This window comes from Scyliorhinus torazame, chromosome 1 (assembly GCF_047496885.1).
Source record: "Scyliorhinus torazame isolate Kashiwa2021f chromosome 1, sScyTor2.1, whole genome shotgun sequence".
Taxonomy (NCBI): domain Eukaryota; kingdom Metazoa; phylum Chordata; class Chondrichthyes; order Carcharhiniformes; family Scyliorhinidae; genus Scyliorhinus; species Scyliorhinus torazame.
In genome coordinates this window covers 389,945,538-389,963,061 of record NC_092707.1, presented here as the reverse complement: position 1 = coordinate 389,963,061, position 17,524 = coordinate 389,945,538, and the positions used below count along the sequence as shown (strand labels likewise).

The 17,524-nt window shown below is 43.7% G+C and overlaps 1 protein-coding gene across 1 annotated transcript in view; it reads left to right on the top strand.

The window, feature by feature from the left end:
- desi2 (desumoylating isopeptidase 2) overlaps positions 1-17,524 on the top strand; it is a 112,845-nt gene that overhangs the window by 72,122 nt on the left and 23,199 nt on the right. The window contains exons 2-4 of the mRNA XM_072512976.1: positions 7,217-7,289; positions 8,137-8,230; positions 11,852-11,993. Of these exons, the coding sequence (XP_072369077.1) occupies positions 7,217-7,289; positions 8,137-8,230; positions 11,852-11,993 (309 nt within the window). The remainder of the gene's footprint in view (positions 1-7,216; positions 7,290-8,136; positions 8,231-11,851; positions 11,994-17,524) is intronic.

The window sequence follows — 17,524 nt, the reverse complement described above, 5'->3', positions numbered from 1 at the left end:
CTGTATCTTTGGGGGGGTATCAGTGTTGGTAGTTGATAAGATGTTTACCGTGTTTATAAAATGTTAACTGGATTTATAGAATAAACATTGTTTTTGTTTAAAAATACTTTAGATCTCTGTTGCATCACACCTGTAAAGTGGGCCCTTGTGCTCCCCATAACTAAAATCTATTAAACTTTGTGGGTCAGATGAACTCCAAGATATACTTTGGTGTTCTCTAAACCCTGGCCCATAATACCGTTTACTTTCCGACGGTGACATTTAAAAAAATATGTAGTTTAGATAATTCACCTACATTGTTTTAAAAATTTAGAGTACCCAATTTATTTCCCCCCCCCCCAATTAAGGGGCAATTTAGCGTGGCCAATCCACCTAGCTTGCACATTTTTGGGTTGTGGGGCCGAAAACCACGTAAATAAGGGGAGAACGTGCAAACTCCACACGGACAGTGACCCAGAGCCAGGATCGAACCTGGGACCTCGGCGCCGTGAGGCTGCAGGGCTAACCCACTGCGCCACCGTGCTGCCACCGATAATTCATCTATGTTGTAAATGTGATTGTTAGTGGTCACAACACGCCCAATTACATGCAATTTCACCAACTGATATTTGTACCTTGCATAAGTGGTTATCATTCACCACGAACCTTAAAAAGGGGTGGTGTTCTGCTATTTGACATCAATGGGAAATACAGGCAAGTTGAATCCTGTTTTCACGAGATGTACGTAAAGCTTGTTGGATCGCAATCAGGAGTAAGAATGCTCTCTGTTTTATCCCCTCCCTGCCAAGCCATTGCAGCCAGATGTCGCTCCCATCATCAGCCTAATTGAACCAATTAGGCATGCAAACAAAGAAAAGTACAGCACAGGAACAGGCCCTTCGGCCCTCCAAGCCCGTGCACTTCTACACTATAAATCGGGGTTGACCCCTTGGCTATATGGTGACCAGGTAGAATGAGCAATGTGCCAGGCCATAAAGTAAAAGTTTCTGTTGGTTATATCATTTTGTTGCTACAAATTGCCCACAGTGCTTTGAGGATGCCTTGTTTTGAGCTGCTGGATCTGTTCTGAATCTGTCCCTTTTAGCACTGCAGTCATGCTACACAGTGCAGGATATCCTTGGTGTGAAGACAATACCCACAAGGACTACTCAGTTGTTGCTCCTACCCGTAATTATAATAATCTTTATTAGTGTCACAAGTAGGCTTACATTAACACTGCAATGAAGTTACTGTGAAAACCCAGTGGTCGCCACACTCCGGCGCCTGTCTGGGTACACTGAGGGAGAATTCAGAATGTCCAATTCACCTAACAAGCACGCCTTTCGGGACTTGCGGAAGGAAACCGGAGCACCCGGAGAAAACCCATGCAGCATGGGGAGACCGTGCAGACTCTGCACAGACAGTGACCCAAGCCAGGAATCAAACTCGGGTCCCTGGCGCTATGAAGCAACAGTGCTAACTACTGTGCTACCATTCCACCCAGTGCATTCATGGACAGCTGCATCTGCGACAAATAGATGGGTGAGGTTGAGTAGGCTCATCATTCCTGTTGATTCAACTGCCACCTTCCGCAGGTCAGTCTGGCAGCTGTGTTCATCAATGCTCCATCAATTTAACCAATAATGGTACTACTGAGGCATTGAAGTTCCCAAGCCAGAGTATGGTCTGTCTCCTTGCTACCCCAAGATGTAATTTCCTGACTAACAGGATTAGACAGGGTAGATTCAAGAAGAATCCTCTCGATGGTGGGGAAGATCAGAACAAGGGGTCGTAGTTTGAGGATAAGGGGTAAACCTTTGTAGGACTGAGGTGAGGAGAAATTTCTTCACCCAGAGGGTGGTGACTCTTCCACAAAAATTAGTTCGGCCGGCATGTGGCGCAGTGGTTAGCACTGGGACTATGGTGCTGAGGACCTGGTCCTGGGTCACTGTCCGTGTGGAGTTTGCACATTCTCCCCGTGTCTGCGTGGGTTTCACCCCCACAACCCAAAGATGTGCTGGCTGGGTGGATTGGCCACGCTAAATTGCCCCTTAATTGGAAAAGAAAAATAATTGGCTCCTCTAAATTTATAAAAAGAAATAAAAAATTAGTCGAGGCCAAAATGCTGTATAATTTCAAGAAGGAAGTCGAGATAGCTCTTGGGGCTAAAGGGATCAAGGGATATGGGGGAAGGTGGGATCAGGGTATTGAACTTGATGATCAGCCATGATTATAATGAATGGCGTAGCAGGCTCGAAGGGCTGAATGGCCTCCGTCTACTTCTATTTTCTTTGTATGTTTCTAATTCCATCATTCCCTTGTCCTCTGATTGAAACTTTCACTGGTCAAATGTCCCTTTGCACCCTTCTCTAGTTTCTAATATATATAAGAATACAACATTATTTTCTTTCAACTTTTTTTTATATCCCTGTCATGTTCAGTGTTTTTTCTCTTGTGCTTCATGGCTTTCCTCTGCTGGATTTTCGAACTGATTTGATCCTGTTCTTTCTCTGTAATTATCAGGTATTTTTCTGCCCTTCCTCCTAATGACTTCTCTCTTCATCCATTCTCTTTTGCTTTTATTCTTTCCCTTTTGAATTGTTCCTTTTATTATTTATATGTAGCATTTTATACCCTTTTAGACTTTTCACTTGAAATTTAATTTCTGATCAACATTGTTATTACTGTTTGCCCCCGTTTCAACTTAAAAAGGACAATCCTCATGAGATAGAACAAACTATTAATACATCTTCCCTTCCATTTGTGGGTTCCCTCACCTAACATTTAAGTTTTTTTTTTGAAGCACTGAAATAGATTTCCTTGCACATAGCTATGACCCAAGAACAAATTCTGGTCTGTGTCATGAGGATCCTGAGCTTCGACCATAATAACTTCTACTCCATCCCACACTCTTACTTCTCTGGTCTCCCAGAATCTATCCTTGGCGCCACCTCTTCCAAAACTACATGTAGCCCCTTGGAGACATAATCTGGGGACTTGATGGTCAGCGTCCGCATAGATACTAATGACACACATCTGTCTCTCCGTCGCTGCTTCTGTGTTGTCAAACTAATTGCCCAGTATTCAGTCATGGATGAGCCTGAATTTGCAGCTTTTTAATATTCACATGACTGAAGACAAAATTTTTGGCCACTGACCACATGGGCGGGATTCTCTGATCCCGGGTCGGAGAATCGCCGGGGGGGGAGGAATCTCGCCGGGAGGGTGGGGGGAGGAATCCCGCTGTGGGGGGGGGGGGGAGAGAGAGAATTCCACCGGGCCGCCACACCGCTCTGACGCCGGGCCGCCGATTCTCCGGCGACCGGAGAATTGGCGGCAATGGCGCCGGCGCGGTTGCCGCGGCGCCAGTCGGGGGCCGCGAGTCCTGCAGCCATCGTTCACGTGTGGTCCTACCCGGTGGGATCTTGGCATTCTGGCTGCGGGAGCCGTTCTGGTGGGGGGATCCGACTCCGGGGAGCCTCCACGGTGGCCAGGGCTGCGATCGGGGGCTACCAATCGGTGGGTGGGCTAATTCCATGGGGGGGGGCCTATGTTCCTCCGCGCTGGGCCCCTGTAGGGCTCTGCCATGTTTTATGGTGGCCGGCGCAGAGATGGCAAGCCACGCGCATGCGCGGACCCACGCCGTCAGTGCTGGGGCCCGTATCGGCAGCTGGAGCTGCGTGCAGTGCTCCATTGCCATGCTGGCCACCTGTGGGCTGGGGGATCGCTGCTCCTAGCGGCCAGGTGACGCTGTCGTAAAACGCTCCGGCGCTTACGATGGCGTCAACACTCTGCCGCTAAAATGGAGAATCCCGCTCCATATGTTTGGTTACGATTCTGTCCCCTACTGATCTTTGTCGCAGGCTGAATCCGGCTGTTCACAACAGTAATGTACTGATCAGCTGTGATGCGAGTTTCTAACCCCATACCATCATCTTAAAGATCTTCTTCTCACTCCATCTCAACGTTTACCTCTTCCTCAGTCTATTCCTTCTGAAGCAATTCCCCATGCCTTTGTTATCACGAAACCCAACTATTCCATTGTCACTGCTGGCCATCTTCTATCATTTTCCCTTCATAAATTTAATTAATTAAAAGTTCTGCTTCTGTATCCTTTCCCATTCCAAGTGCAACTCACCTATCACATGTCCTCGTTGGCCTATATTGCATCCTACTTTTGAAGCTCTCTGCCTTGTGTTTAAATAAAGCCATGGTCAGAACTCTTTTCTAGACCTACAATTCTTCTCATCCTCCAAACCCACAACCTCTGACTTTTTTTGTCTCACCATTGACAACTGTTCCTGCAGCCATCTTAGCCTATCATTCCTAAAAATCGCTGTCTACCTCCCTCAAATTCTTTAAGAGCCCCCCTTAAAGCCCATCATTTTGGCCATGTGTTTCTACATTAAGGCTAGATATAAATGCGATCCTTAATGCAACTGAGTGCCTCGTGCTAATGTTTTTATAATGTTCCACAGCTACACATTTGCCTCTGAAGGGTCATTGACTTGAGCATTAACTCTGTTTCCCTTTACAGATGCTGCCTGATCTGTTGAGTATTTTTTGTTTGTATGCCATCTGCCTCAACTTTGTGGTGGCCTGTAAACACATTCCAAACAGAACTTTCTCTCCTATCTCCCAGAGCCACTCAAAATTCCCAGTTACTTCCTCTCAATGTGCCTTCAATAATTTATTTCTTTATGCATCCTCCTGTTCCACCTATCGTACTGCAGGCATATTTCCTATTCAGCCTCCTAATTTAGCCGATGCAGTAATTGAATATCTATCTTGTAAGAAATAGTTATATATTATATTTTGTTGTAGTAATGTTAGTAAAAAAATCCCTTGGTTCAAATATATATTGGCAGTATGTCTAATAAAGCTGTAATTAAGGTGTCGTAAAAGGTGAGGTAATCATTGATTTAAACCATCTACTTGTTTATATATAGATGGCTACCAGAGTATTGTTTATAGAAATGAGGTTCTCTGGGGTGTAGATAATTGAGGGATTGTATTTAGTCCTAGCTAAGCAGACCATGGGACACGTTAGTGGGATACAGATAATGAAATTAAAGGGAGGAGCCAGGTCTGTCTGTAGATTTTGGCGGTTTGTTCTAGAATTTCAGTCTGACAAGATAGAAGGATTTTCAGGCTGTTCCTGAAAGGATCTCTCTCCAAAGGTCCCCAAACAGAACAGCAACTAAATCCTGGTTTGCTAACTTTATTTATGAGTGGATTTTTATTGTGTTGCTGAGTTAGAATATAGTGACAGGTGTTAGTGAATTACAGTTTTTCCTTTTATGTAAGAACTGTTTAATTGTTCAATGTAAAGCTATTTCTTTGATAATAAGGTTAATTCTGTGTTTCAATTAAAGTTTGTTTTAACATAAAAGATAGCCATTGGTCAGAGTGATCACTCCTAGGCGAAGTATCCTTTCCTCACAATTTTGACAAATTGCAAATTGGGGGTTTTCGTTCGGTATCTGAACAAAGACTGGGGTCTGGTCCGGTATCCTAACAATTAATATAAACCATTCATTTTATTTTTCTTCAGCATTCATGTAAATATATCTTGATTCATTTTTGAGTCTCGCTATATTTTCTGATACCTTCCTTACTGTTGTTTCTTATCCATGCCACCCACTCTTCAAATTTAAATTCTTTCCAACTGTTAAATTTATCCTTTAAAAAACACACAGCTCTTCCTCTTCAAATAGAAGTTTTAGCAAAATGTTTTTCCATGAAATTATTGTCTCAGGACTGAAAAGGAAATTGACTTTTGCCATTGTCAACAATCCACAGATACAAATGTTATAATACAGTAAAGCAGCTTATCAACTGTGAAAAATGTAGTCATCTTTTTTATTCTGGGTTGGTTCTCCTATACCTTTTTATATTTTCGCCTGTATTCCATTAATACACTGTGTTATGAACACTTGGTAAGCAGATTAACCACATGTACCATTGTGATTGTTTTGAATGAAGTATCATAGTATTGATAATTGTTCAGAAATGTTTTCGAAAGAGGGACCGCTTCCTCCATGACACCCTTATCCATCCCTCTATTACCCCCAACTCCTTATCCCCTTCCCATGGCGCCTTTGCAATCGCAGAAGGCAAAACACCCGCACCAATACCTCTTTGTTCCCCACGGTTCAAGGCCCGAAACACTCCTTTCAGGTGAAACAACATTTCACTTGTACCTCCCTCAATTTGGTCCACTGTATTCACTGCTCCCAATGCGATTTCTTCTACATTGGGGAGACTAAACGCAGACCAATTTGCGGAACACCTTCGTTCAGCCCACTGGCATGACCCCGACCTTCCTGTCACTTGCCATTTAAACTCAGCATTTTGCTCTCATGCCCACGTGTCTCTCCTTGGCCTGCTGCAATGCTCCAGTGGAGCCTATCGCAAACTGGAGATGCAGCACCTAATCTTAGGCACGTTACAGCCCTCAGGACTCAACATTGAGTTCAACAACTTTAGACTGTGACCTTTCTCCTCCATCTTGACCTTTTTTAAAAAAAAATACAGTTTTTGTCCCAATGTCACCGGGCAATCTGTCACGTATTCTTAAGTTTTGCTTTCACTGAGCACTGACCTTTATTCTTCCATTAACACATTCTGATATCTTACCTTAATGCAACTACCAGCACCTACTACTGCCATTGATGCTTCCTCTATCTAGTGACCTACACATCTCTGTTACAATCCCTCTGAGTTTTTCCAGCATTTTGTGTTTTTTCTTTAAATCTTTTTATTCTCCATATTTTCGACATATTCATCAATAAACAACCAAAGAAAAAACAAACAAAAACATATACAATAACAACCCCCCCACACGCAAACCGCACCACACTCAATAAACAAACCATAACATCCACCCGTACATTCCAGGTAAAAAAACACAAATTAACAGTCGACCCGTAAGCAGTGTAACCAAAGACAACAATACCGCCAACTCTGCCACCCCCCCCCCCCCCAATGTTCAATGGCAACCAATTCGCGGAAGTGCATAATAAACACCCCCCATGAATTGTGAAATTCTTCCTTCACCCTCTTCAGCTGAGGTTTCACCTTCCCGAGAGTCAAAGAAATTCAAGTAGCTCCACCCACCAAGCCGTGTCACAGGGTGGAGACGCTAACATCCACCCCAACAGGACCCACCTCCAAGCTGTCATTGACTGATATTTATAATGTCTCTGAACCTTTTTTGCTTGTTTTGCGTTTCTAGTACTGGATTAATGAATACACCACATCACTGGGAATTGGGGTCTTCCACTCAGGCATTGAAGTATATGGCAGAGGTAAGGATTAAACAAAATAAAGACTGCATGAGATTTACTAAATTATTTACTTTTTGTTTGGATTTAAGTGCTTCTGATCCAATGCTTATACATTTCTGTTCCACATCCCTTGAGTCACATGGTTGACATTATCTCTAAGTTTGTGGTGAGCCTCAGTTTACTGCAGTCCCTACTGCCATACCAACTGCATTACCTCATAGATTGTGGGACAGTTACGGAGTGTCAATTTCTACTTAACTGCTTTCATTGCTGCTTTGTAATTCCTCCTGCTTCTTCAAGTGCCCGTGCCTACTCTGTACAAGTCCATTATGCTGCCTGTCTCCTTCCTGAGAGGGAAAAAAGGATATCTGAGGACACGGATATTTAAAACCCACACTGCAACGCAACGAGAAAAGCAAATTAGTGCGGATGCTGGAATCTGAATCAAAAACAGAAAATACTGGACAATCTCAGCAAGTCTGACAGCATCTGTGGAGAGAGAAGGGAGCTAATGTTTCAAGTCTGAATGAGAGTTGCTATCAGTTGCTTTTGAATCTCTCTGAATGTGCAAATTGCAATTCGTACCGCAACCTGTCTCTGCAAAATGTTGATTTTAATTTTGCCTCGGTTCTACACTAGTAGATGTTGTAATTGAGAACGTCCAATGTAAGTAGCAGCGATTCTCCAAATCGTGGAGAATTGCTAAACTTCCTCATTTTGTACCTCAAAATGGAGTTTGTTTGCAACTTGTCCTGTTGCTGAGTGCTTCAAATTTCATCACATTATGATAAGTCTAGGTCAATGTTATTGCAAAGTAAAATATGTGTTAAAATTAAATCTGTTGCTAAAGGTGCATTATTTTCTGCAGAGTTTGCCTATGGTGGCCATCCTTATCCATTTTCAGGAATATTTGAAATCAGTCCTGGAGACTCAACAGAACTAGGAGACACATTCAAATTTAAGTAAGTCATGTATGCAAGAATTATTATATTTCGGATGCTTCTGAAAGTCCAATAATCTGTCTTCATTAAGAGTCCATCATACTCATAGGAGTAAAGCTGGTTTGATGGACTTGGGGAAAGCAAACATAAAGCATGCACAAAATTAGTAGTGTAGTTACTGATGGGCAGTGGCATCTATTCTCCCTGTGTAACTAAAAGCCAAGGACACAAGTCATATCACCAATTGTTTCTCCTCCCCCGTCCCCCAACTATTTATTATTTGGCCATAACCAGATGGCCATCAATACAAAGTGATTTTATGGGATTTTCAGAGGGCAGAGCTGGGGGCACCAAAAGGTCAGCCTTCACAGATACTTTAGGAGCTGTTGGGGAGCAACCTGTAATCGGGACCAGAGTGTATGAAAGCGTGTGTGCTGAAACGTATTGTTGAAGATGGGGTGGAATGGAATTTGAAGATGGAGATCAAGATCTTCAAATTGAAGCCATTGAAGTTTGACAATGATTGGGGTGATGACTGTAGATTACTTCATTTATTATTGGGATGTGGGCAACGCTGGCAAACTGCAGTTATTGGCCCTAGCTAATGCCTCTGAGAAAGTGGTGCCCTTGGAACTCGGCAGTCTTTTGCTTGTGGTGCTCCATGATTGTGTTATCCAAAGAGTTCCCGGGCATTGATTTATGATGCTACTTCGCTTCAATGAATCAATGCCCGAAAATAATATCCAGCCTGAGACAAAATGCCTGCTTGGTGCAATTTGCCCTTGTCGGATTATGGCTGCTTATGTAACAATTCTGTGGTTTGCACGAGTACGCTACAGAATGAATCTCAAATTAGTGCCAAGTCAAGATAATTTCACATAACATATGCAGAAGGGACAATTGAAATGAAGTTTTCCAGTATTTTTGATCACTGTTGCTCCTTTTGGATTTAATATTATATAACATATAAATACAAAAAATTATTCCCACCTATGTTAGGTGGATTAGCCATGCGAAATTGCTCCTTCGTGTCCAAAAGGTTAGGTGGGGTTACTGGTTTACAGGCATAGGGTAGGGGTGTGGGTCGAGGTAGGGTGCTCTTTCAGAGTGTTGGTGCAGACTCGATGGGCCGAATGGCCTCCTGCACTGTAGTGATTCTGAGTGGCTCCAGAATTGTGACTCAAAAAATTAGGAAAGAAACTATTTATTTACTTATTCTTTATTTTTTGGGAAAAAAATTAAGAGTACCCAATTATTTTTTTTCCAATTAAGGAGCAATTTAGCGTGGCCAATGCACCTACCCTGCACACCTTTGGTTTGTGGGGTGATACCCACGCAGACACGGGGAGAATGAGTAAACGCCACACGGACAGTGACCCGGGGCCGGGATCGAACCCGGGTCCTCAGCATCGTAGGCAGCAGTGCCATCGTGCCGCCCTACAATATTTGTTTACTGTTATACAATAATCCTTAGGCAGCATGGTCCCCGGTTCAATCCCGGCTCTGGGTCACTGTGTGGAGTTTGCACATTCTCCCCGTGTTTGCGTGGGTTTCGCCCCCGGTACCCAAAAGATGTGCAGAGTAGGTGGATTGGCCGTGCTAAATTGCCCTTTAATTGGAGAAAATGAATTTGGTAATCTAAATTTATTTAAAAAAGACAACAAAAAATGAAAACACAGTTTATAAAATAATCCTTGTTCAAAAAAGATTGTATGGATAACCCTAGCAATCACATGCCGGTCAGTTTAATATCAGTAGTGGGTAAGCTTATAGAAAAATTATTCAGGACAAAATTAGTAATAACATGAAATTGTGGGTCGATTAGGAAGAGCCAGCAGGGATTTCTATTGGGAAAATCGTGTTTAACAAACTTGCTGGTGTTTCTTGAGGAGGAAACAGAAAGTGTTGATGAGGGTAATGCTGTTGATATGTGTACATGGACTTTCAGAAGGCATTTGATACATTGTCACACAACAGATTTGTGAGACACGTTAAAGCTCATGGAATAAAAGGGACATCACAACTTGGATACAAAATTAACTGAATAATAGGAAGCAGAGAGTGCTGTTCAATGGATAGCTTTCAAGCTGAAATATTTGTAGTGGCGTTCCCTGGGGGCCTGCTTTTCCTGATGTATATTAATGGTCTAGATCTTGGTGTGCAAGAGACAATTTCAAAGTTTGCGTAAGGCACAAAACTTGGAAGTATTGTAAACTGTGAAGAGGAATGTGTACAACCTCAAAAGGACATAGACAAGTTGTTGGGGTGGGCAGATAGGTGGCAGGTAAAGTTCAATGTGGAGAAATGTGAGGTGATGTATTTTTGTGGGAAGAACATAGACTATATAAAATAGGTCTATAGATCTGACTATATAAAATAGGTCTATAGATCTAAATAGACTATATATAAATTTCTTAAGGGGGTGCAAGAGCAGAGGGACCTGGATGTATTTGTGCATAGTGGAAGTGGCAGGACAGAGTAGTTAATAAACCATATGGTATTCTGGGCTTTATTATTAGGGGCATGGAGTACAAGTAAGGAGGTTATGCTGAAATTATACAAGACAATTGTTCACCTCAGCTGCAGTATTGCGTACAGTTCTGGGTGCCACTCATTTGGAAGGATGTGAATGCATTGGAGAATGCAGAAAAGGTTCATAAGAATAGTTTCAGGGATGAGAAACTTCAGGTTGGGACTGTTCTCCCTGGAGAGAAGAACAGAAGAGGAAATTTGATAGAGATGTTCAAAATCATGAGGGGACTGGATAAAGTCGATAAGGAGAAACTTCCTGCTCGTAAAAATATTAAGAACAAGAGGGCACAGATTTAAAGTGATTTTCAAAGGAAGCAGCTGTGATGCGAGAAGAAACTTTTTCACGCAGCGAGTGGTCGGGGTCTGGAATGCACGGCCTGGAAGTGTGGTGGAGGCAGGTTCAATCAAGGCATTCAAGAGGGCATTAGGTGATTACTTGAAAAGAAACAATGTGCAAGGCTACGGGGAAAAGGCAGGGAAATGGCACTAAGTCATGCTGCTTGTTTGCAGAGCTGGTGCAGAAACGATGGGCCGAATGGCTACCTCCTGCACCAAAGCCATTCTGTGATTCTGTGGAACATTAAATAATTTATAATATTTAGGAGGCGCAATGGTTAGCACTGCTGCCTCACGACCTGGGTCACTGCCCGTGTGAAGTTTGCACATTCTCCCCGTGTCTGCGTGGGTCTCATCCCCACAACCCAAAGATGTGCAGGGTTGATGGATTGGCCACGCTAAATTGTCCCTTAATTGGAAAAAGGTAAAAATATATATTTAAGATCATGTGTAATATTTATGACTGGAAAATACATACCAGTAAAGCAACTCTGCTCAATTCTTGGTGAAGTGCTATGTACATGTTTGGCTCGAATGAGTTGTGGGTAAGACAATTTTTACAGAAAAGTTCACTTACTACCATGATCACTTCTAAATCTAAGAAAACTAGGCTAGTATGGAGAACAGAATATTTCTGATAATTCTGGAACCATCTAGGGAACTTAAGCCAGTTAGCACCTCCAGTAAAATAAGGATTTATGAAATAAATGGAATTCAGTGTCACAGCATTTGTTGCACAAGATTGAGTTCACGTAACCTGTTTGTGTTCCACAGGGAAGCAATTGTGATGGGTAGCACTGATTTTACAGAGGATGATGTGGAGCGCATTGTGGAGGAGCTTGGAAAGGAATACAAAGGAAATGCATATCATTTAATGCACAAAAATTGCAACCATTTTTCTTCAGCTATCTCTGAGGCAAGTATATTGCAATTTACAGAACCAGCACATACAAGTTAATTTCATTTGAATTTTGTTTGAATTGGCTATTGCATTTGGAAGTCACATTGTCAGCAGCAATAACTCAGATTTTTTTTTTTTTTTTGCTGAGCTCTTGCTCTTTTCTATCTCTCTTTCTCCCAACACCCAACTTAATTTACCCACCACTTGCGTAGTTCAGATGGTGACACCAATATCAGTGTTCTCGGTGTTTCCTTTTGCATCTCCTTTGTGAAACAGTTAACATGACTCAAGAATGAATCTCCCGCTTTGGTGGATGAGAATGAGATAAACAAGACCTTCGAATTTTTTTTGTGAAGATGTTCAGCCTTTAGAAAGATAATGTAGAGAGATATTTGTATACAACAATTTCAAAAAGCTTTACGTTAATCATAGATTTTAAGAGAGCATTATAAATTATGTCATGACTCTTGTCATGTTTCTGGAACAGAAATTTACAAAACTTATAGAGCCCTTATTGTTTTAAGTTTTGTTTAAAAGTTTTGTATGAGCGAGATGTTTAGTTTAAAGTCCTTTCCTGACCCACGGATGTCATGTCATTTTTTTTAAAAGGTGTTTGTTTTCCTCTCAAACTTTATTTCAGTCCTGAAGTAGAGGGCTCAATTATTCAGCATTGGCAGTATTGTAAATGATGGCTGTCCCGTCCTCCTCCCCACCTCTTGATTCCACAAACACTACAATCAGGACCAGTACTGAACTGGGCAGTGGCTTAGAGCAGCAAAATTGGAGGGGTGTGGGAGTTGGCAATAAAAACTGAATGAACTATTCATGAAACATCATAAGTAAACAGACGGCCTTCAACAGTCAGACTGAAAGATCCTGATCTTTTGATGTCCATTCACAAATACTGACAAATGCAGAATTCCTAATCATACTAACCAAGTTAATTGTGGTGGGCGACTCGAGTCTTAAGGACATCTAATATTCTTGCACTAGCTCTGGCTACAGTGGTTATTTGATGGTGAGCAGGCTAGCCCGGTCTATTTTGGAGCACCACGGTGCTGAAAATAATTGTATTCTCCCTAGCTTGTTTATTTTTATTATTTTTTCATGGGATGTAGATGTCACTAGTAATACTAACATTTGTTGACTATCCCTAATTGTCCTTGAGATGGTGATGGTGAGTTCTTGGACCGCTGCAGTCACCTGCTTCAGGTGTACCTGCCGTGCTGTTAGAAAGGGAGTTCCAGGATTTTGATCCAGCAACAGTAAAGGAACGGTAATATGATTTCAAGGCGTGTGAACGGAGGAGAAAATGCAGGTTGTGATGATCCCCATCGCAATCGCCCTTGTCCTTTGAGGTGGTTGGTCGAGGTCATGGGTTTGGAAGGTGCTGTGGGAGGAGCATTGGTGATATGCAACAGAGTACCTTGTATATAATATACTCTGCTGACAGTATGTTGGTAGCGGAGGAAATGCATGTTTAAGTTGGTGGAAGGAATGCCAATCAAGCGGACTGCTTTGTCCTCGAGTCATAAATGATGCTGAATATTGTGCAATCGTCAGCGTTCATTTCTACTTCTGACCTTATGATAGAGGAACAGTCATTGATGAAGTGGCTTAAGGTGGTTGGGCCTAGGCTGCTACCTGGGACTGAGATGATTGACCTCCAACAACCACAATCATCTCCTTTTGTGTATGGTATGATTCCAGCCAGTAAAGAGTTTCCCCCCCTGATGCCCATTGACTTCAGTTTTGCTTGTTGCACTACTACCCTAAGATGCCTTGACCTCACTGTTCCTAAAATCCTGTCCTGGATAAGCAGAAATTTCCCCACCGAAATACAGGTAAAATTGATTCCATTGTCTTTGGTCTCTGCCACTTACTCTATTCCCTAATGACTGATTCCATCCCTCTCTATGTCTGGGATTCAACCAGACTTTGACAGCCATGTTGTCATATTTGATCCAGCTTCCAACCATGTAATCGCACCATTATTGAGGCATCCTATTATTATCTCTGTAATGTTGCCGTACTCAGCCCCTGTCTCAGCTCATCTGATGCTGAAACCTTTGTTCACTTTGTCTTTATTATCTCTATACTCGGCAATTGCAATGCTTTCCTGGCCAGCCTCCCACATTCTTAACTCTGTAAACTTAAGGTCATCCAATCTTTTGCTGCCTGGATTCAAACACATTCCAGGGCCTCTTCATTCATCATCCATGTGCTGAAAGACCTACATTAACTTCCATTTAAACAATGACCCCATTTTAAGCTACTCATCCTTTTCAAGTCCCTCCATGGCCACTCCCTTCCCCATCTTCTCCAACCCCACAATTCTGAAGATTCCTGCACTCTTCTAATTCTAATCATTTGAGCATCTCCAATTTTAATCGCTCCATCACTGGTGGCCAAGGCCTAAGCTTTGGAATTTTTTCATTGAACACCTCCACCTCTCTACCTTTCTTAATATTTAATAAGTTACACCTACCTGTTTCTGCTCTAACATCACTTTGTGGCTTGGGGTCAAATTTCTGTTTTGTTATTTACAGCATAGAAAGAGGCCACTCAGCCCATCGAGTCCGCACTGGCTCCCAAAAGAGCTACCCAGCTAGTCCCATTCCCCAGCTCTCTCTCTGTAGCCCTCTAAATTAATCACTTTCAAATATATATCCAGCTCTCTTTTGAAACCTATGGAATCCAACTCCACCACTCTCCCAGGCAGCGCATTCCAAACCCCAACAAGTCTCAGTAAAGACGTTTCTCCTCATCTCACTCCAAGCTCTCTTGCTGACCATCTTGAAATTGTGACCCCCCCTAGTCACTGACATACCAACTGGTGGAAACAGAATATTCTTCTTTACCCTGTCAAAATTGTTCAGAATTTTGAACACTTCATTAAGGTCACCTCTCAATCTTCTCTGATCAAAGGAGAACAAGCCCAATTTCTCCAATCTTTCCTTGTATCTAAAATTCCTCATTCCTGGTATCTATCTAGGAAATCTCCTCTGAACTTTCTCCAGGACTTTAACTTTGTTCCTTAAATAAGGTGCCAATGTTGCTAACTTTAGCCTTAGTTTAATTGCTCTTGTTCTATCACCTTTGCTCTTGAGTCGCCAGGTATCTTTCTGATACCGCCACGTGGTTCAAGTCTGAGTAATGATCAATAATCCAACACACCGCTTAGTAAGAGTTAAATTAATGCACATTTATTATATACAGTAATCAATACTTAGGTATAAAATCTACTTCGAAACTACTTCCTACAACTAACAGGCCAATACTTAACTTTGGAAATGGCCCACCAGGTCCGGGAAATGAATAGCCTTTCGTTTGGGTTCTGAGCCTGCGGGATTCGAAGCTGGTACAGGTCGATAGCTAGGAGCGCCTATCTCGTAGCAAGCGTTGAAGTAAGACTTACGATTTGAGCGGTTGTTGCAGAAGGTCAGCAGAAGGGTCTCGAAGGGTGCGGAAGGATGAAGAAGGGTCGATTTGAACTTGGACTCTATTCTTATAGTCCCCAGGGGCTTCCCGCCTTTCGGGGCGGACCCTGTACCTGGTTCCAAGTGATTGAACTTCGTCCCAATCACTTGGTTCGATATTCTCCAATGCTGGAGCGATTCCTTGATCGATGGGCGGTTTTGGGGTGGTCGTTCACCTCTCTTTGTGTAGGCTCCTGTTGGCGCCGGAAAGTCTGGGTTGGCTTTGTGTGTCTAATTTGTTGCACATTGTTCCCGGGGATTGCTAATTAATATTCAGGTGGCTGGTGTGTTGTTATGCTGATGGCTGCAGGTATCGATCATGTCTGGCCTCCCCAGAGGTGAATACTCCGTTTTACCTGCAGCTGCTTGTTTTAGTCCTGTTGGCTGATTTTCCCATCAGCCTTTTCCGTTCGCCATTTTAAATCGGGGTTTAATGTCGAAGACCAGCAAAAGAACGGCCGTGAAAAAGCAGCTGAAAGTCCGTTGGGTAGTGGAAAGGTCACGACGGGGTCAGTAAAGAAAATGGAGGCTGGAGCACCAGGGGTGGCCGCATTGCTTACGGCTGAAGAAATAACTGCAGTGATGGCCGTGGAATTCGAAAGGCAGTTTACAAAACATATGGAGGCAATGAGGAAGGAGATGGGGGCGGTTTTGAACGTGCTGGTGGAGGAGGCGATTACCCCGGTGAGGACGGTGGTGGCGAGCTCAGTAGCGGAGGTGCGGGAGCAAGGCGAGGCGTTGAAGGAAGTGGAAGAGACATTACTGCAGCACAGTGATCAACTTACCTCGATGGGGAAGGAGATGCGGAAGGTGATAAGAGATCAACAAGGATCTGCGAGGCAAAATGGAAGACCTGGAAAACAGATCCAGGCAACAGAATTTGAGGATTGTGGGGCTGCCCGAAGGAGTGGAAGGACCAAGGCCGACTGAATATTTTGCCACTATGTTGGCGAAACGATTGGGGGAGGATCCCTCCTGATATGTGCTGGATCGGGCACATCGGTCGTGGAGGCCTGTACCAAAGGCGAGTGAGCCGCCAAGAGTAGTGACTCTGTGCTTCCGTAGGTACAGTGTAAAGGAGAACGTCCTGTGCTGGGCCAAGCAGAAGCGGGTGGTGCAGTGGGCTGGAGCTGGTATACGCGTATACCAGGACTTTACGGTGGAGCTGGCGAGGAGGCGGGCTGCCTTCAACCGGGTGAAGAGGGCACTGTACATTAGCAGGGTGCAGTGCGGCATTGTATATCCAGCGAAGCTGAGGGTGACCTACAAGTTCTTGGAATTTTATTTTGGAACGGCGGAAGCAGCGGGGGAGTTTGCGAAGGCAGAAGGACTGTGGCAGAATTGAGAAATGGTCATGTACCGATGTAGCCTCATGACTGTATTTTTTCTTTTTTGTTTCACTGCGTGCTGGTGTATGGGCTATAGGAGCCAACGTTGTGTATATTCGAACAAGGGAAGAAATGGGACTTTCAGTCGGAATGAGGGTTCTTTGGGGGGTGGGGTGTATGCGGGGTTTGTGTGCTAAAGGGAACTTCTGGGTTTTTCCTGGGGCCGGGCAAGGTGGAAAGAGAGCCCGGCGGGGGTCTCCACGTTGGCCAGTTTAAGCCGGCCTGTGAACAGGGGTGTGGTGGGGGAGGGGCTGTGGCCATCGGAGCCTGGCAGAACAGGGTCCGAGGGGTCTGGCCGGGGTGGAAAGTTGGGGGGAAGGAACCGAGGTTGGGGGGAGGAGTTGGGGAGGGGGGGGTGCGGTTTACAACGCTTGGGTGTCATTTACGGTACTCTTGGGCAGGTTGGATGGCATTGAGTGTCGTCGTTGGGGGGGGGGGGGGGGGGGGACGGGACTATATAGGTTAATGATGGCCATGGATGATTCCGGACTCCTTTCTTTTTTTCGTCTTTGGCTTTTTATTCCCACCGTGGGAGGGTTTCTTTTATTTGATGCATATATTGACAGTTGGGTGGGGCGGTGGGAGGATGGGATCGTTGTTGATGTTAAGGATATTGACTTTGTATTGGTTACCGTTTGCCGCCTGTTGGTGGGGTGTAAATTTTGAAGGAAAATGTGAA